This window comes from Leucopleurus acutus (assembly GCF_964270905.1).
Source record: "Leucopleurus acutus genome assembly, chromosome: 19".
NCBI lineage: Eukaryota > Metazoa > Chordata > Mammalia > Artiodactyla > Delphinidae > Leucopleurus > Leucopleurus acutus.
Genome location: NC_139161.1, coordinates 28,574,915 through 28,594,259, shown reverse-complemented (window position 1 = coordinate 28,594,259; position 19,345 = coordinate 28,574,915). Strand labels below are relative to the sequence as shown.

At 36.0% G+C, this 19,345-nt stretch overlaps 1 protein-coding gene across 1 annotated transcript in view; it reads left to right on the top strand.

Moving 5' to 3' along the window:
• The window catches only part of MED13 (mediator complex subunit 13), a 95,363-nt gene extending 76,384 nt beyond the window's left edge, over positions 1 to 18,979 (top strand). The window contains exons 24-30 of the mRNA XM_082861415.1: positions 565 to 707; positions 6,860 to 7,018; positions 7,137 to 7,322; positions 9,327 to 9,475; positions 11,165 to 11,338; positions 13,968 to 14,068; positions 14,424 to 18,979. Coding sequence (XP_082717541.1) covers positions 565 to 707; positions 6,860 to 7,018; positions 7,137 to 7,322; positions 9,327 to 9,475; positions 11,165 to 11,338; positions 13,968 to 14,068; positions 14,424 to 14,556 — 1,045 coding nt within the window. The 3' untranslated portion in view covers positions 14,557 to 18,979. The remainder of the gene's footprint in view (positions 1 to 564; positions 708 to 6,859; positions 7,019 to 7,136; positions 7,323 to 9,326; positions 9,476 to 11,164; positions 11,339 to 13,967; positions 14,069 to 14,423) is intronic.
• Positions 18,980 to 19,345: the final 366 nt, after the last annotated feature.

Below are 19,345 nucleotides of genomic sequence, written 5' to 3'. Positions count from 1 at the left end.
AGTGCCGCAATGAAGAATAGCCCCTACTCGCCGCAACTAAAGGAAGCCCGTGCGCAGCAACGAAGACCCGACACAGCCAAAAATAAATTAAAAAATAAATTTATTTAAAAAAAAATAAAGTATGAAGCAAGGGTTGGCAAACTCCAGGCCATAGGCCAAATCTGGCCACACTCATTTGTTTAATTATTGTCCATGGCTGCTTTAGTGCTGCAGCAGGTTGAATTCTTGCAGAAGAATCCTGATGGCCTGCAAAGCTTAAAATGTTGGCCCTTTAAAGAAAAAGTGTGCCAATCTCTGGTATAGAGCAGTGTTTCTGGTGAACTTTGGTGGTTCTTGGACAATTTTTAAGTATATATTTTAATATATAAACTATCATGCCAAAATACAAACTATGATGCCAAACTATCATGCCAAACCTGTGATTTTATATATATTTTTGCTTAGGACTTGTGTAAAAACTATCAAGCATTAAAATGAAGGGACCAGTTTTTCACAAATTTGAGCTCTTTCGAAATGTCATCATAGGAATTTTAGAAATATTTATGACTCTATTCCATACAACAGGGCTCGTCGGAAAAAAGGATCTGCTAGAAGATTTGGTCTACAGAAACTTTGGGAGTGGTGCTTAGGACTTGTACAGATGAGTTCATTGCCATGGAGAGTTGTAATTGGCCGTCTAGGAAGGATTGGTCATGGAGAATTAAAAGGTAAAATTGTGCTTTTATTATTTAATACTTAAATTTCTGTGTTTTTTTGAATTTTATTTTATTTTTTTATACAGCAGGTTCTTATTAGACATCAATTTTATACACATCAGTGTATACATGTTAATTCCAATTGCCCAATTCATCACACCACCATCCCCACCCCACCCCCCACCGCAGCTTTCCCCCCTTGGTGTCCATACGTTTGTTTTCTACATCTGTGTCTCAACTTCTGCCCTGCAAACCGGTTCATCTGTACCATTTTTCTAGGTTTCACATACATGTGTTAATATACGATATTTGTTTTTCTCTTTCTGACTTACTTCACTTTGTATGACAGTCTCTAGATCCACCCACATCTCACCAAATGACCCAATTTCATTCCTTTTTATGGCTGAGTAATATTCCATTATATATATGTACCACATCTTCTTTATCCTTTCATCTGTTGATGGGCATTTAGGTTGCTTCCATGACCTGGCTATTGTAAATAGTGCTGCAGTGAACATTGGGGTGCATGTGTCTTTGAATTATGGTTTTCTCTGGGTATATGCCCAGTAGTGGGATTGCTGGGTCATACGTTAATTCTATTTTTAGATTTTTAAGGAACCTCCGTACTGTTCTCCATAGTGGCTGTATCAATTTACATTCCCACCAACAGTGCAAGAGGGTTCCCTTTTCTCCACGCCCTCTCCAGCATTTGTTGTTTGTAGATTTTCTGATGATGCCTATTCTAACTGGTATGAGGTGATACCTCATTGTAATTTTGATTTACATTTCTCTAATAATTAGTGATGTTGAGCACCTTTTCATGTGCTTCTTGGCCATCTGTATGTCTTTGGAGAAATGTCTATGTAGGTCTTCTGCCCATTTTTGGATTGTGTTGTTTGTTTCTTTAATATTGAGCTGCATGAGCTGTTTATATATTTTGGAGATTAATCCTTTGTCCATTGATTCATTTGCAAATATTTTCTCCCATTCTGAGGCTTGTCTTTTTGTCTTGTTTATGGTTTCCTTTGCTGTGCAAAAGCTTTTAAGTTTCATTAGGTCCCATTTGTTTATTTTTGTTTTTATTTCCATTACTCTAGGAGGTGGAACAAAAAAGATCTTGCTGTGACTTATGTCAAAGAGTGTTCTGCCTATGTTTTCCTCTAAGAGTTTTATAGTGTCCAGTCTTACATCTAGGTCTCTAATCCATTTTGAGTTTATTTTTGTGTATGGTGTTAGGGAGTGTTCTAATTTCATTCTTTTTTTTTTTTTTTTTTTTTTTGTGGTACGCGGGCCTCTCACTGTTGTGGCCTCTCCCGTTGCGGAGCACAGGCTCCGGACGCGCAGGCTCAGCGGCCATGGCTCACGGGCCCAGCCGCTTCGCGGCATGTGGGATCTTCCCGGACCGGGGCACGAACCCGTGTCCCCTGCATCGGCAGGCGGACTCTCAACCACTGCGCCACCAGGGAAGCCCTAATTTCATTCTTTTACATGTAGCTGTCCAGTTTTCCCAGCACCACTATTGAAGAGGTTGTCTTTTCTCCACTGTATATCCTTGCCTCCTTTGTCATAGATTAGTTGGCCATAGGTGCATGGCTTTATCTCTGGGCTTTCTATCCTGTTCCATTGTTCTGTATTTCTGTTTTTGTGCCAGTACCGTATTATCTTGATTACTGTAGCTTTGTAGTATAGTCTGAAGTCAGGGAGTCTGATTCCTCCAGCTCCGTTTTTTTCCCTCAAGACTGCTTTGGCTATTCGGGGTCTTTTGTGTCTCCATACAGATTTTAAGATTTTTTTGTTCTAGTTCTGTAAAAAATACCACTGGTAATTTGATAGGGATTGCACTGAATCTGTAGATTGCTTTGGGTAGTATAGTAATTTTCACAATATTGATTCTTCTAATCCAAGAACATGGTATATCTCTCCATCTCTTGGTATCATCTTTAATTTCTTTCATCAGTGTCTTATAGTTTTCTGCATACAGGTCTTTTGTCTCCCTAGGTAGGTTTATTCCTAAGTATTTTATTCTTTTTGTTGCAGTGGTAAATGGGACTGTTTCCTTAATTTCTCTTTTCAGATTTTTCATCATTAGTGTATAGGAATGCAAGAGATTTCTGTGCATTAATTTTGTATCCTGCAACTTTACCAAATTCATTGATTAGCTCTAGTAGTTTTCTGGTGGCATTTTTAGGATTCTCTGTGTATAATATAATGTCATCTGCAAAGAGTGACAGCTTTACTTCTTCTTTTCCAATTTGTATTCCTTTTATTTCTTTTTCTTCTCTGATTGCCATGGCTAGGACTTCCAAAACTATGTTGAATAATAGTGATGAGAGTGGACAATCCTTGTCTTGTTCCTGATCTTAGAGGAAATGCTTTCAGTTTTTCACCATTGAGAATGATGTTTGCTGTGGGTTTGTCATATATGGCCTTTATTATGTTGAGGTAAATTCCCTCTATGCCCACCTTCTGGAGAGTTTTTATCATAAATGAGTGTTGAATTTTGTCAAAAGCTTTTTCTGCATCTATTGAGATGATCATATGGTTTTTATTCTTCAGTTTGTTAATATGGTGTATCACATTGATTTGCGTATATTGAAGAATCCTTGCATCCCTGAGATAAATCCCACTTGATCATGGTGTATGATCCTTTTAATGTGTTGTTAGATTCTGTTTGCTAGTATTTTGTTGAGGATTTTTGCATCTGTATTCATCAGTGTTATTGGTCTATAATTTTCTTATTTTGTAGTATCTTTGTCTGCTGTTGGTATCAGGGTGATGGTTGCCTCATAGAATGAGTTTGGGAGTGTTACTTCCAATGCAAGTTTTTGGAAGAGTTTGAGAAGGTTGGGTGTTAACTCTTCTCTAAATGTTTGATAGACTTCACCTGTGAAGTCATCTGGTCCTGGACTTTGTTTGTTGGAAGATTTTTAATCACAGTTTCAGTTTCATTACTTGTGATTGTTCTGTTCATATTTTCTATTTCTTCCTGGTTCAGTCTTGGGAAGTTATATCTTTCTAAGAAGTTGTCATGTCTTCCCAGTTGTCCATTTTATTGGCATAGAGTTGCTTGTAGTAGTCTCTTAGGATGTTTTGTATTTCTGCGGTGTCTGTTGTAGCTTCTCCTTTTTCATTTCTAATTTTATTGATTTGAGTCCTTTCCCTCTTTTTCTTGATGAGTCTGGCTAATGGTTTATCAATTTTGTTTATCTTCTCAAAGAACCAGCTTTTAGTTTTATTAATCTTTACTATTGTTTTCTTTGTTTCTATTTCATTTATTTCTGCTCTGATCTTTATGATTTCTTTCCTCTGCTAACTTTGGGTGTCTTTGTTTTTTTGTTTTTTCTAAAATAAATTTATTTATTTTTGGCTGCACTGGGTCTTCATTGCTGTGCACGGGCTTTCTCTAGTTGCAGTGAGCAGGGGCTACTCTTTGTGGTGGTGCAAGGGCTTCTCATTGCAGTGGCTTCTCATGTTACATAGCATGGGCTGTAGACATGCAGGCTTCAGTAGTTGTGGCTCACGGGCTCAGTAGTTGTGGCACACGGACTTAGTTGCTCCGTGGCATGTGGGATCTTCCCGGACCAGGGCTTGAACCTCTCTTCCCTGCATTGGCAGGTGGATTCTTAACCACTGTGCCACCAGGGAAGTCCCTAACTTTGGGTTTTGTTTGTTCTTTTTTCTCTAGTTCCTTTAGGTGTAAGGTTAGATTGTTTATTTGAGATTTTTCTTGTTTCTTGAGGTAGGCTTTATAGCCAGAAACATCCCTCTTAGAACTGCTTTTGCTGCATCCCATAGGTTTTGGATTGTCGTGTTTTCATTGTCATTTGTCTCTAGGTATTTTTTGATTTCCTCTTTGATTTTTTCAGTGATCTCTTGGTTGTTTAGTAACGTATTGTTTAGCCTCCATGTGTTTGTGTTTTTTAGGCTTTTTGTCCCTGTAATTGATTTCTAATCTCATAGCATTGTGGTCAGAAAAGATGCTTGCTATGATTTCAATTTTCTTAAATTTACTGAGGCTTGATTTGTGACCCAATATGTGATCTATCCTGGAGAATGTTCTGTGCACCCTTGAGGAGAAAGTGTAATCTGCTGTTTTCAGATGGAATGTCCTATAAATATCAATTGAATCTATCTGGTCTGTTGTGTCATTTAAAGCTTCTGTTTCCTTATTTATTTTCATTTTGGATGATCTGTCCATTGGTGTAAGTGAGGTGTTAAAAGTCCCCCACTGTTATTGTGTTACTGTCGATTTTCTCTTTTATAGCTGTTAGTAGTTGCCTTATGTATTGAGGTGCTCCTATGTTGGGTGCATGTATATTTATAATTGTTATATCTTCTTCTTGGATTGATCCCTTGATCATTATGTAGTGTCCTTCCTTGTCACATTCTTTATTTTAAAGTCTATTTTATCAGATATGAATATTGCTACTCCAGCTTTCTTTTGATTTCCATTTGCATGGAATATCTTTTTCCATCCCCTCACTTTCAGTCTGTATGTGTCCCTAGGTCTGAAGTGGGTCTCTTGTAGGCAGTATATATATGGGTCTTGTTTTTGTATTCATTCATCAAGCCTGTGTCTTTTGGTTGGAGCATTTAATGCATTCACGTTTAAGTTAATTATCGATATGTATGTTCCCATGACCATTTTCTTAATTGTTTTGGGTTTGTTTTTGTAGGTCCTTTTCTTCTCTTGTGTTTCCCACTTAAGTTCCTTTAGCATTTGTTGTAGAGCTGGCTTGGTGGTGCTGAATTCTCTTAGTTTTTGCTTGCCTGTAAAGCTTTTGATTTCTCCATCGAATCTGAATGAGATCCTTGCCGGGTAGAGTGATCTTGGTTGTAGGTTCTTCCCTTTCATCACTTTAAGTATATCATGCCACTCCCTTCTGGCTTGTAGAGTTTCTGCTAAGAAATCAGCGGTTAACCTTGTGGGAGTTCCCTGGTATGTTGTTTGTCGTTTTTCCCTTGCTGCTTTCAATAATTTTTCTTTGCCTTTAATTTTTGCCAGTTTGATTACTGTATGTCTTGGCGTGTTTCTCCTTGGGTTTATCCTGTATGGGACTCGCTGTGCTTCCTGGACTATTTCCTTTCCCGTGTTAGGGAAGTTTTCCACTATAATGTCTTCAGATATTTTCTCGGGTCCTTTCTCTCTTCTCCTTCTGGGACCCTTATAAAGCGAATGTTGGTGCATTTAATGTTGTCCCAGAGGTCTCTTAGGCTGTCTTCATTTCTTTTCATTCTTTTTTCTTTATTCTGTTCTGCAGCAGTGAAGTCCACCATTCTGTCTTCCAGGTCACTTATCCATTCTTCTGCCTCCGTTATTCTGCTATTGATTCCTTCTAGTGCAGTTTTCATTTCATTTATTTTATTGTTCTTCTCTGTTTGTTTGTTCTTTTAATTCTTCTAAGGTCTTTGTGAAACATTTCTTGCATCTTCGTGATCTTTGCCCCCATTCTTTTTCTGAGGTCCTGGATCATCTTCACTATCATTATTCTGAATTCTTTTTCTGGAAGGCTGCCTATCTCCACTTCATTTAGTTGTTTTTCTGGGGTTTTATCTTGTTCCTTCATCTGGTACATAGCCCTCTGCCTTTTCATCTTGTCTGTCTTTCTGTGAATGTGGTTTTTGATCCACAGGCTGCAGGATTGTAGTTCTTCTTGCTTCTGCTGTTTGTAAGCCATACTTTGCAGGAGAATGGTTAATTTCTGTTTTATGTTAATTCATATACTATTCTGACCATATCTCGGAATAGGTACTGAATAAAATGTAAAGGTTATAAAAATCTAGTTTTTTGTTGTGTTTTTAAAGAGTAACCACATATGTCCAGTCCACAAATGGCTTAACTCAGATTTTAAAAGGACATATTGGAACTTTATATCAGTGTTATTACTACTATTCTTGTCATCTTCCATTTTTTTCCCCCTTTCTGTTTAGTGTGCAACTCATCCTGTGTTCAGCAGGTCCTAATTGATATTAATGTACATTAAAGTTGGGATAAAGGATGTTGAGTAAAGTCAGCAATAAGAGTTTTTTGACTTAATGATGACTCTTGAAGAATACATTAATTTTAAAACCATTAGGTTTTAACTTTTTGTTCTATACAGTGTTAACAATGCTGTTACTTTAGATATTTTCTTTTTTTTTTTTTTTACTGTTGATACCCACAGATTGGAGCTGTTTGCTGAGTCGTCGAAACTTGCAGTCCCTAAGTAAACGGCTGAAAGACATGTGTAGAATGTGTGGTATATCTGCTGCAGACTCTCCCAGCATTCTCAGTGCTTGCTTGGTAGCAATGGAACCCCAAGGCTCTTTTGTTATTATGCCAGGTTAGCTATCTTTAGTTTATATCAGATTTAATTCTTTATGCACTTAAGTTTCTACTTATTTTGTAAAATCGATTTTTCATTTATTAAAAGAAAAAAATACCTTTCATTTTCTTTCCAGATTCTGTGTCAACTGGTTCTGTATTTGGAAGAAGCACCACTCTAAACATGCAGACGTCTCAGCTTAACACCCCACAGGATACATCATGTACTCATATACTTGTGTTTCCTACTTCTGCTTCTGTGCAAGTAGCTTCAGCTACTTATACCACTGAAAATTTGGACTTAGCTTTCAATCCCAACAATGGTAGGTGGATTGTTCTGTACAGGTTTGCAAATATAAAATAAATCTGGATGATTGTGGCTGATTATAGGGTGGATAATACCTCCCAAAACATCTGTGTCCTGTGAATGTTCCTGAAACCTGTGAATGTTACCTTATATTCCCTCTCCCCCACCTAAAAAAAAGACTTGCAGATCTGATTAAATTAAGGATCCTAAGATGGAGAGATTACCCTGGCTTATGCAGGTGGGCCCAAAATGCAATCTTACAGATCCTTATAAGAGGGAGATAGAGAGAAATTTGACTGTACACAAAAGAGGAGAAGGGCATGTGGTGGAAACAGAGGAAAGCAAAGTCAGAGAGAAATGACTATGCCGCTGACCTTGAAGATGGATCTAGATGCTGGAAAAGACACGGAAACTGATTTTCCCCTGGAGCCTCAAGGGAGAACATAGTCCTGCCAGTACCTTCATTTTGGCCTAATGACTAACACTTTGATTTCAACCCAATAAAACTGATTTTGGACTTCTCGCCCCCAGAACTGTAAGAGAATAATGTATGTTGTTTCACGTCAGCGAGTTTGTGGTAATTTGTTGAAGTGCAACAGGAAACTAATACAGCCATTCTTCTACCTTATTGATATCAGAACTAGTGCTATGAATTATCCCATAAATGTTTACTTATTTTAAAAGTCAACATGGATCATAAAATTTTTGTACAGGTTTTTTTTTTTTTTTAAGATGATGTCGGGGGTAGGAGTTTATTAATTAATTAATTAATTTTTGCTGTGTTGGGTCTTCGTTTCTGTGCAAGGGCTTTCCCTAGTTGTGGCAAGTGGGGTCACTCTTCATCCTGGTGCATGGGCCTCTCACTATCACAGCCTCTCCTGTTGGAGAGCACAGGCTCCAGACGCGCAGGCTCAGTAGCTGTGGCTCACGGGCCCAGTCACTCCATGGCATGTGGGATCCTCCCGGACCAGGGCTCAAACCAGTGTCCCCTGCACTGGCAGGCGGATTCCCAACCACTGCGCCACCGGGGAAGTCCCAATGTACAGGTTTATGTATGTGCTGTTGAGTTACCTGTACATGAACTTTGCAGGTCATTTTATATTCTTTTGTGTTTTGATTTGCCAGAATAATATAGTAATTTGTAAGTTTTCTAGATGAACCTATTGATTGCATTTTAGTAGAAGAGAAAATAAGTGATATTCCATTGTTGCTCTGAGTGGTTACCTTAGAAAATGGCATCTCTCTAAAATCACAAGTATGGGTATCAATTATTCTCTTTTAGTGTGTTATACAGTAACTTGAATATTTTAATAGTAAAGAATTTAGGAATTAGTCGGGAATGGTCTCATTTTAAATATGTTTTCATTTCCAGCATTTGTATTAGTTTCCTATTGCTGTTTGTAACAAATTACCAGATAGTTCGTGGCTTAAAACAACACACACTGTCTTACAGTTCTGGAAGTCAGAAGTCCAAACTCAGTCTTACTGGGCTATAAAGTCAAGGTGTCTGCAGGGTTGGTTCTTTCTAGAGGCCGTAAGGGAGAATCTGTTTGCTTGCCTTTGCCAGCTTCTAGAGACCACCTACATCTCTTTCTCATGGCCCCTTTTTCCATCTTCAGTGCCAGCAGTTTAGTATAGTCACATCTTCACTGACTCTTAATGGTACTGCCTCCCTCTTACTAGGACCCCTGTGATTACATTGGACCCACCTGGATAATCCAGAATAATCTCCCCATTTCAAGATCTTTAGCTTGATCACATCTGCAAAGTTCTTTATGGTAACATATTCACAGATTCCTGGGATAAGGATTTGGACATCTTTGGGGGGCCATTATTCAGACTACCACATGCTTATTTATGCATAGTTGATTATTTGGCTCCCAGCACAATAGTTGGCACATAGTAGACATTCGGTAGATGTTGATTAACTCATTTTGGTTAAAGTCCATTAACTCTCTCCTGTAAATGACCATAGGATATGAAAAATGGAGTATTTAATTTTTTTCTTCCTCCTATGTAGATGGAGCAGATGGAATGGGTATCTTTGATTTGCTAGACACAGGAGATGATCTTGACCCTGATATCATTAATATCCTTCCTGCATCTCCAACGGGATCTCCTGTTCATTCTCCAGGATCTCATTACCCCCATGGAGGTGATGCTGGCAAGGTAACCTTGTTATAAAAGTTGAGTTTATCTAAGTGTCATTCATTAACTTAGTAATGGATTATATCAATGAAATAGAACACTTTTTTTCCTTGAAAATTAGCCAGAGCATTACAGCAGTACATTCATGTACTTCTACCTTAGAGACATCAGTATGTTGAGTTGTACGTTATTAAGAGAGTCTCTAAGGTTCTGCTTTCTCGGACTTTGTATTTTCTAGACTACTTGGCATTAATCCTTTTATATTTATAGTTTTCCTGCTACTTCACCATAGCAGGATATAGGATTATATTATCTGAGAATCAGTATATTACTCTAAGAGCTGCCATTCGTATCAGGGCTGTGACAAGGAACATAAAGGAAATAATTTTCTAATAAGAACAGAAAAAACAGACTCTCACATGCGCCCCTCACCCGCCCCCCCTTATTTTTAGCAGCTATGGAAGCAGGCAGGCTGTCTTGTCATTCTATTTGAACTCAAAACTAATTGGACTTCATTTGAATAACATCATTATTTGAATGAAATTATATATAGTGGTTATTTGATTATTGTAATGTACATAAGTTTAAAATAAAGCATCTTTGTCCAACCTTACCTTCCTCCTTTTTCTTTTTTAACTGGAAAGAAATGAGATTACAGAAAAAAGAGAAAAAATATATAAGGAGAAGCACCAATAATCATACCTCTTTACTAAAATCAGTTTTACCTTTTTTTTGGCTGCTCTGTGCAGCTTGCGAGATCTTAGTTCCCAGACCAGGATTGAACCCACGCCCTCGTCAGTGGAAGTGTGGGGTCCTAATCACTGGACCTCCAGGGAATTCCCAGAAACCATTTTTGCTTTTAGCAAATTACCTTCCTTTCACATGTTGCAGCTTTCAAAAAGTGTAAGCAGCTTTTTATATTTTTTATTTTTGGCCACTCAGCTTGCAGGATCTTAGTTCCCCGACCAGGGATCAAACACGTGTACCCCTGCAGTGGAAGCATGGAGTCCTAACCACTGGACCGCCAGGGAGTTCCCTTAGCAGCTTTTTAATGTTACATTGTTGCTTTACCATAATTTGTTATATCATTCCCCAAACGTTGGACATTTAAGTCTTTTATTTTTTTCTGTTTTAGGCAATAATTGCAAAGAGCATTTCCATGTATATCATTTTTTTTCTTTTTATGTTTCCTTAAAATAAATACCAAAGAATGCATTGACTAATCTAAAGGATATGAGCATCACTTTAATAGTTGGCTCTTCATGTTGCCATATTTCTTTCCAAAACACTATTAACTGCATTTTATAGATAATGCTACATAAACAAAGCTAAATTTAATCCACCTTTTGGATTGGGGTGTGATGGTCAGGAATTAGTTGAGGGCGTATTAGGAAATAAGGAAGTTCATTGAGTATTTTGTATTTTTCAGTCAGATGCAAAGGTTTATATACACACACACTGAACACGGGCTTGACATAATAATACAAACTTGTTAAATACTTGGTATATTCATTTCCTCATGCAACTCTTAAAACTCATTATTTAATGCGAATTATGATACATAGCAATTGACTTTCTAAAATATCCTTCAGTATATTTTAAATTGAAGTAATAAAATAATGAGACTGATTGCCATAAACCATTCTGTATTTATAGCTAGTGCTAGCTATATCAAATGAACTAACACAGTTTTAATTTTGTCTTTTTAAGGGTCAGGGTACTGATCGGCTACTTTCAACAGAATCTCATGATGAAGTAACTAATATTCTTCAGCAACCATTGGCCCTTGGTTACTTTGTATCAACTGCCAAAGCGGGTCCGTTACCTGACTGGTTCTGGTCAGCATGTCCTCAAGCACAATATCAGTGTCCCCTTTTTCTTAAGGTATTGCTTTTTTTTTTTTTTTTTTGGCCAATTCCTAATTGACGGCTTAAGTCCTAAGAAACAGAGAAGTGGCTTTTTGAACTCGTGTAACTTTTGTCTGAGGTCTTAAATGCATTGCCATATACGACTCTCTAGACAAGATTACAGAGAGAATTATGAATCTAATTATGAAACAACTGTAATTCTTAAATTCATATTAAGTTTAAACCTTTAAATAACTTTAAATCGAATTTCTGGGACCCTTACTCTTAGTTATTTTCAGCTGCACGTATAGACGTTTAGAGCTGGGAGAAACCTTATATTACCCTTAATTTAACTTCTTCATTTTCTCGGTGAGCATATTAAAAGTTCAGGAAAACTCATTTGTCCAAAGTCATAAATTGGTAGTAGACTCAAGATTAAAACCTGGATCTTTTCATGATTATATAGTATTATTCTTTGAATTATGTCATTCTGCACTCCTATTATGCCTCATTTTGGGAATTAAAGGTTTCGTAATCTTTGTAAAAATATTTGATATTTAGATCCATTTACTACCTCCTTAAAAAAGCTTTCTAGCTTTGTGTAAATTGCTGTTAAAACTATTGAGTGGTTTTCAAGTAATGAGATTCTCAGACCCACAGTGACTTATTTTATCGAAACAAATTCATTAGCAAGTGATATAACAAGGTTGAGATAAATCATAAAATGGTAAAACGAGACATGAAAGCCCTATCTAGAGTTTGTTCCTGCTGCTACTACTCCTATTCCAAAATAACAAATTTAGATCTGATTTCACTTATGTAAACCCACCAGAAGTTGACTGATTTAGTCCATAAATCATGCTAACCTAACTACTTGCCAGCTGATTTTTATTTGTAGGGTAAAAATTGAATAGTATGCTTTAGTTTTTTAGGGTTATATTTTAGTGGTTACTTTAACCAATAGGCTTGTTGCTGTCTTTTAAGCCTGTTGCTATTAAATCTTGGTTCCCTTGGCTCACATACCATTGAGTCAGTGACATTTGTGATTAAGCAATGAATTGCTGTGGCACATTCATGAAGAATACAAGAGCTGTTGATCTGAATTGACTATTAGTGAAGTAATATAATTAGAGAGTGTTGGCCAAGGTAATAGTTCTAGCATATGACTTTTCTTCCTCTTCCAGTCTATTCTTCGTGCAATGGTCTATACAGATCTCATTACAAGAACATATTCCCAAGGGGGTTTCTGCATCATAGTAAACCTTGGAGTTTCTACAAAACAAAGTGTTCTTCGGTGCTTTCGGAAGTGCTACATGTGCTTTCTGCCCCCACCCCCCTTTTGTTGTTAGAATACACATTAAAAGCTCTGAAAAACAGCAGCAAATAACATTGTTTACCTGCCATTTACCAAGCTTACTTTAATACACAGGAAAAGGGTAACACCTATTAATAGTGTTTCACAGAACATATTTTTAAGAAACACCACTTCACAAAAAGTCCAAGGGACTATCCAGATTCTTTTCTACTCAATATTTGCAGAGAGGATAGTGTAAAGTGGGCATTCACCCTCAGATACAGTGTAACAAGATTAGGACTTCTGGTCTGAATTATCAGGTAAGGCATAACTTACCATAATTTTGTTCACCTTTTGTTTTCATACATCCCATTTTATTTCTATACCATAGGCAAATAAAACCATCTGGTATGTTTCTCTTGGCTTGGGAAAAAAATAGGTTGTTACCTAGATGATTAAAAAATCTTTTTATCATTGAAATTAGAGCACTGGTATACTAAGTACATTCATTTATTTGTAGTGATCTGCCACATGAGAGACGTTTGCTTATAACTCAAATCAAGAGTTTATGGGCAGTTGAAACATATTTTTGGTTATATTTCTGAATATACAACAAGATTTTATACGTATATTACAATTGTAGAGGAGAGAACACCTAAATATAAAATAGTACCTTTTACAGTAGTATACAGAATGAGACCTGTCAAGAGTTTCTACAGGGACTTCCCTGGTGGTCCAGTGGTTAGGACTGTGCACTTCCATTGCAGGGGGCTCGGGTTTGATCCCTGGTTGTGGAACTGAAATGTGAAACGAGTACCACATTCCTTTCTTTCATTCTTCATTGCCATACCTAAATGGGTGTGCCAGTTGTTATTAAGCCTCCATTGTGAAATTGAGTGGGCAAAGGAATGCATCTGTGCTCACAATTCCACCAGAGGTAGCTCTGCTTAAGGTTTATCACTTCCTAAGTAAAATATTTGCATATGCTTACTTCTATTACTGTTTTCATTGCTAGGCCTAGGTTAATTTGTACAGTCTGTGTAACCTAGAGACTGTACTCAGGTTTATCAATTTTGTGCTTTCTTAAACATTTACTTTACATATCTAGGCAGGTTACACTTAGCAAATAATTAGAGATCCTTTTTCAGGATTATTATGCGGTCTCAAAAGCAATAAAGCTGAAAAAGTTTTAAGTTCACACTTAAAAATTACTTATGTAATGAATTAAAGAAGAAGATCAAACATGTTTATAGTGGCTCCCATTCATTACATAGATCTAAAATGTATTTCATCAAGGAAGAGACCTTGCGAGAATAAGGTAAAACCAACAGATCTTTTCCATTTGGCTGACTGATTACCTGTTATTTTTTAGGCCTCTTTGCACCTCCACGTGCCTTCAGTGCAATCTGACGAGCTGCTTCACAGTAAACACTCCCACCCACTTGACTCAAATCAGACTTCAGATGTCCTCAGGTACAGCTCTTTTTACCATTAAGAGTTCTCCATAACAACTTTGCAAGAATACAATGTTGATCCTTATGTATTTTTCTCATTTTTGGCGGTAGTTTACAGTTATGCACCCTTGGATTGCTAGATGAATTATATATCATTCAGAGTGAGTGCTTTTCTTTCTAACACGTGTAATCTACTTTTGAGAACAATTTTAATGAAAATCAGTTTTCTTTAGTCTCCTCAAGACTCTCTATTTCATACCTTCCACTTTTTTCTTTAAATTGACTTTGAATCTTAGATGCCATCATTGGAAATTGCTTCCAGAATTTAAAGTGCAAGTAAACACGTGACTTAACATAGTTTACTTGCTTTTCAGGTTTGTTTTGGAACAGTACAATGCACTCTCCTGGCTAACCTGTGACCCTGCAATCCAGGACAGACGCTCATGTCTCCCAATTCATTTTGTGGTGCTGAATCAGTTATATAACTTTATCATGAATATGCTGTGATCTTCATTTGATGGAACTGTGCAAGAAAAGAACAAGGGAAAAAGATATTTCGCTGCAAGATTAAGTTACAGTTATCTTCTCAGTGAAAGTCATTTGTGATGGGGTCTAATTCTTATTACTTCAACAAATATTGTTTTGACTTGGGGGTATGGGCGATAACCCTGTTATTTTTCATTGACTATACTGAACTCTTTAGGATGATGACTGATCATACAAAGCGTATTATAACATTTTCGTAGCAAAATTAACCTTTTTTTTCCAGTCACAGTATTTGTGAAAAGTAATGAGCCATAGTACCCAGTCATGTTAAATGAATATTAAAAGCATGGAGAAGGAAACATGAGGAACAATGAATTTCAACATATGGCTTCAGAACATCAAGATGTTCTTGTATTGGATTATAGTATCTAGTATTCAAAATGCCTGCATCTCTTATTTATTGTAAGTTTTTAAATGTATAAATTGTCTTATATTTCTTAACCTCTTTTATAAAAATTTTCCTAGAAGGTTTATACTGCCTTCTTGCTTTAAAGCAATTGGTCTAAAATATATGTAATCGTCTTAATTAAAAAGTTGCAGTAGGGTTGCTTTTAGAGTATTATTTTTTTGTAAGGGGGTGGGTGGGACAGTAAATTTGTATTGTCTTGATGTACAGTTTAATGGGGATAGAGGGGGAATAATGTCCATACCATTGTGTGTGGAGGATTTACAGCTAAGCTGTAGTTGCAGAGTACATGTACAGTAATGAAGTTCACTGTGTTTATAAATTGAAAAGGTACCAGGTCTTACAACATTTTATATATCAGTCACACCTTTACAGAATAACATGATGGCAATATACAAGTGATATTGTTAGGTGGTTTAACTTAGAATAAAATGAGAATTCTTCAGTTATATTTTGTACTATGGTTTAGGGCTATGACTAATATTTCAGGCCATTTCCAGTGAAAGAAACTTAGTTTTACAAGAAAAACATTTGCTACTGAATGCTTAAACTAATTTTGGTGTTTAATGTTACATGCTTACATTTTTTGTTGTTGTTTTAACAGTGGCACATCTAGGCATGGGAATATTATTACTTATGAAAATTATCTTCAGGATCTGCTATAAGGTTGAAATTTAGCCCAGCTCTAGGCATTTTACAAATTATTTTAAGAGCAGTCACTCTTGATTGACTTTTTTTTTTTAATTAAAGATTGGGAATGTGTGTGAGAGTATGCATATGTATGGATGTGTGAGTGCAATCAAACTGTGGTGTAAATAGATCCTCAGTGAATCTGGTATTCAGACTATTCCACTAGTTAAAGAACCATTTTCTAAACTTAACCTGTTTCCTTTTGCCTTTTTATTTATTTAATTTTCTTGGTTTGGAGATGGCAGTCCCAAACACCAGAGTCTGTACTTTTCTGTAACACAGCTCAGATTAAGGCAGGGCATATGCCAAGGAGGTTCTCACCTCCCTAAAGAAGGGACTTGAATTTTAGGGACTTTAATTCACCCCTTCCTTCAATACAGCTTTCCCTCTTCTTGTTTGCACATGCCAAGATAACTGCTTCTATGCAGGCTTTATCCCCTTAAAAAATCCTTTCTACAGTGCTGCTCACAAGAGAGTCCAAGTTAGCCTCCTACCTGTGTCGCTGACTTGAATTCACAGTCGCCAAGTCTACCTGTCTTTCTTGGAAGCAGTCTAGCTAAATTTTGAATTTGTATGTTCACTAATTCTCTACAAGGACAAAATTGATTGTATTTACAAAACTGTAATTTGGTATGTTTTGTTGTTTTTTGGTTGGCTTTTGTTTTTTTAACTGAAACTTGTTTTGTAAATACTATATGCTTAGCTTAAATATCACTTTCTTATGAACAATATAATTTCTTCAAATTGTGTATATTGAAACATTAGCAAGTCTTGTTTTTCCTATAGAAAAAAACAATTGGTGACAGAGGTTTTTGATCATTTCTTCAAAATTATAATGCAATCCCAATGGTCAGCATATTTTGAAGTTAAAATTTAAAGATCACATCTCTGCATTTGTTCTTAAATTATGCTAACACACTACAGATTATGTTGGCATATTTTTTTCTGTACTTTAAAAAAAAACTTGTCTGAGATTTGAGGGGAAAGATGCTTATTTGGAATTTCTATTAAAACAGTATCCTTTTTTATATATTTTATTAACTCAATAGTGACTCTTACAAATAAAAGCTGTATTCTCAATTGTTTAAATCACTAGCCTATAGTAACCACACCTCAGTTTGAAAACAGATTTTTAAAAAATTATTCCCTGATAGTTTCTTTTATATGGAGCCATAAGGAAGGAACCCATTATACAATTCCTTTTTATCTGGGAATCAGGGAATAGTTCCCAAATATACAGGATTTACTGATAAGATTTTTTTTGCCCTTCATATATAAATTCACACTCAAATAGAAAATTATTAAATAGCCATTAGAAAAGGTCAGGAGATTTGGTTCAGGAAAAAAAAATAAATTAAGCCTTTCATGCAGGATGATGGATCTGACTACTAATGTACTGTCACAGACAAGTATGGGTAGTTTTGTTTTGTTTAAATAGGTAAGCAAAGTAATATACTTTATACCAGTTGATCACCAACACCTTGACTTCTTTGTTACAGTGCTAATGTCTGTTTTTTGTGCAGTTATCCATTACAAAGCAGGGTGGGAGTTGAATATTTTGGCATTTTAAAAGATTAGTTATATAATGTCTGCTTCCAGCCAGTGAGAAACATCTAGCCATACCTTTCTTATGCAAGCCATTCAGTTATCAGGACTGTGAATTAACACTGTATGAATAAATTTCTGTACACCTTATTGTTTGGCCAGAAGGCCACCAAGTGTACTTATATGTAATCCTTAAATTTTAAAGTAGCTGTAATTTTTAAATCTTTCTAACTTTTCTTAAACCACTAAAAGTAAGCTCTTACTACTTAGTCAACTATCCTCAGCTGTATTCGTACTCAATTGTCAGTATGGCACAGATTACTGTATTAAAATATTCTCCTTTCGTCTTCATATTTACCTTCTGAGGTAATTTTTTAACTTAATGTGTTACTACAAAGATTTTCAGATCTTTAATCAAGCACTATGTTAATACTGTAATATCAAAGTACTATGTTGCATTATTTAAAATGTTCAAATTGAATACATTAAAAGGAAGTTTTTAAATGCTGTTGCATCATATAATTTGCTATTCATCCACTATGGCATCGCATATCAGTCTGTTAATACATTTAATGTTGCATGAATGATGTTTTGGTCTGGGTTTCCTCTTAAGAGTTTAGTTTGTCTAAATTAAGGAAAAATGTTTTTGACATACATTTTTTTTTGTTTCCCCCCACCCCTCAAAAAAATCTGCTAGAAATCTTGACCTTTCGATTTTTCTTGGTGTTTTAATGGGCCCAGAACTGTGTTTAAATTTTTATATATATGTTTTCTTTTTTGTGGAGTATTAATTTAAAAACTGGATTTGGGACCTAAAATACTCCTCAGGTTGATGTATTCATGAAGTTTTAAAATAGCTTTAGTTTTCAAAGTAAACTGGATTTGTGGACCTTAAAGTTACTGAGTTTAAACTACAAATTGTAATGTCATTACTGGACATGTCCGCATCAACTCTCTCAAAATAGCTTGGTCACTTTATGAAGGGGCGTTTTAAAGTTGTTTAGCAGTGAGATTTAATATGGTCCAATTGCTTTTTTTTTTTCTTTAACGCAACAAAAAAAGAAGAAGGAACAAACACTATTGCTGCCGAATGCCATAACACTGAGTTGTACAAATTGTGATTGAGGAAATGAAAAGGTTTATACTTTTTAAAAAAAACAAAAACAAAAAAAAAACTTCAAATGGAATAAATTATTCATGAAGCCTTCATTGTGGTGTCTCATTCTGTTGAAAATATTTGTCTTAAATTTGTGTAAAAAGTAGTATTTTTATGTCACTTATAAATGAAAAGGGGCAACCTAAAAACTGACTAATGGAGTTTCAATTTCTTCGTCTGAAGTATTTTATTTTTTTAAAGATTTTAATCATACCTCGGTGTATAATATACAGGAAAATTGTATATGTACCTACGTATTAATTCCTTTTAGGCTGATCGGTTTGATATGTTTTCTAGTCTAAACAAGTTACCTTCAAATATTTAAAGCTTAATTGTGTCTCTTTTAAATCACACAGATGTTTTTGAAACATAAGAAAAGTGGGGTTTTTTGTTTTTGTTTTTTTTTTTTTTGGCTGTGCCGCACAGCTTGGGGGATCTTAGTTCCTGGACCAGGGATTGAACCTGGGCTTTTGGCAGTGAAAGCACAGAGTCCTAACCACTGGACTGCCAGGGAACTCCCAGAAAAGTGTTGTTCACATATGAACAACCCACTGAAAATAGCTCTGCGCATTTTTTATAAGCTTCTGTTTAAAATATTTTTGTCCAAACTTAAGCTGAGTAAGGACAGATCCCAAAATTGTTGTGGTCATTTTAAAATCGTTTCTGACAGCGGAAGTAAAAAGAAAGAATCCTGTATGTTGTTGGAACATTTATTTAAAATTTTTTTGTCTTATGGTTTATATTACCTCTGATTTTTTTTCTAACTATTAAAACAGTTTAACTTTATGTTAAAGTTAAAAAGCAGGGACTTCCATGGTGGTCCAGTGGTTAAGACTCCATGCTCCCAGTGCAGGGGACCCGGGTTCGATCCCTGGTCAGGGAACTAGATCCTGCATGCTGCAACTAAAAAAAATAGATCCCATGTACAGCAACTAAGACCCAGTGCAGCCAAA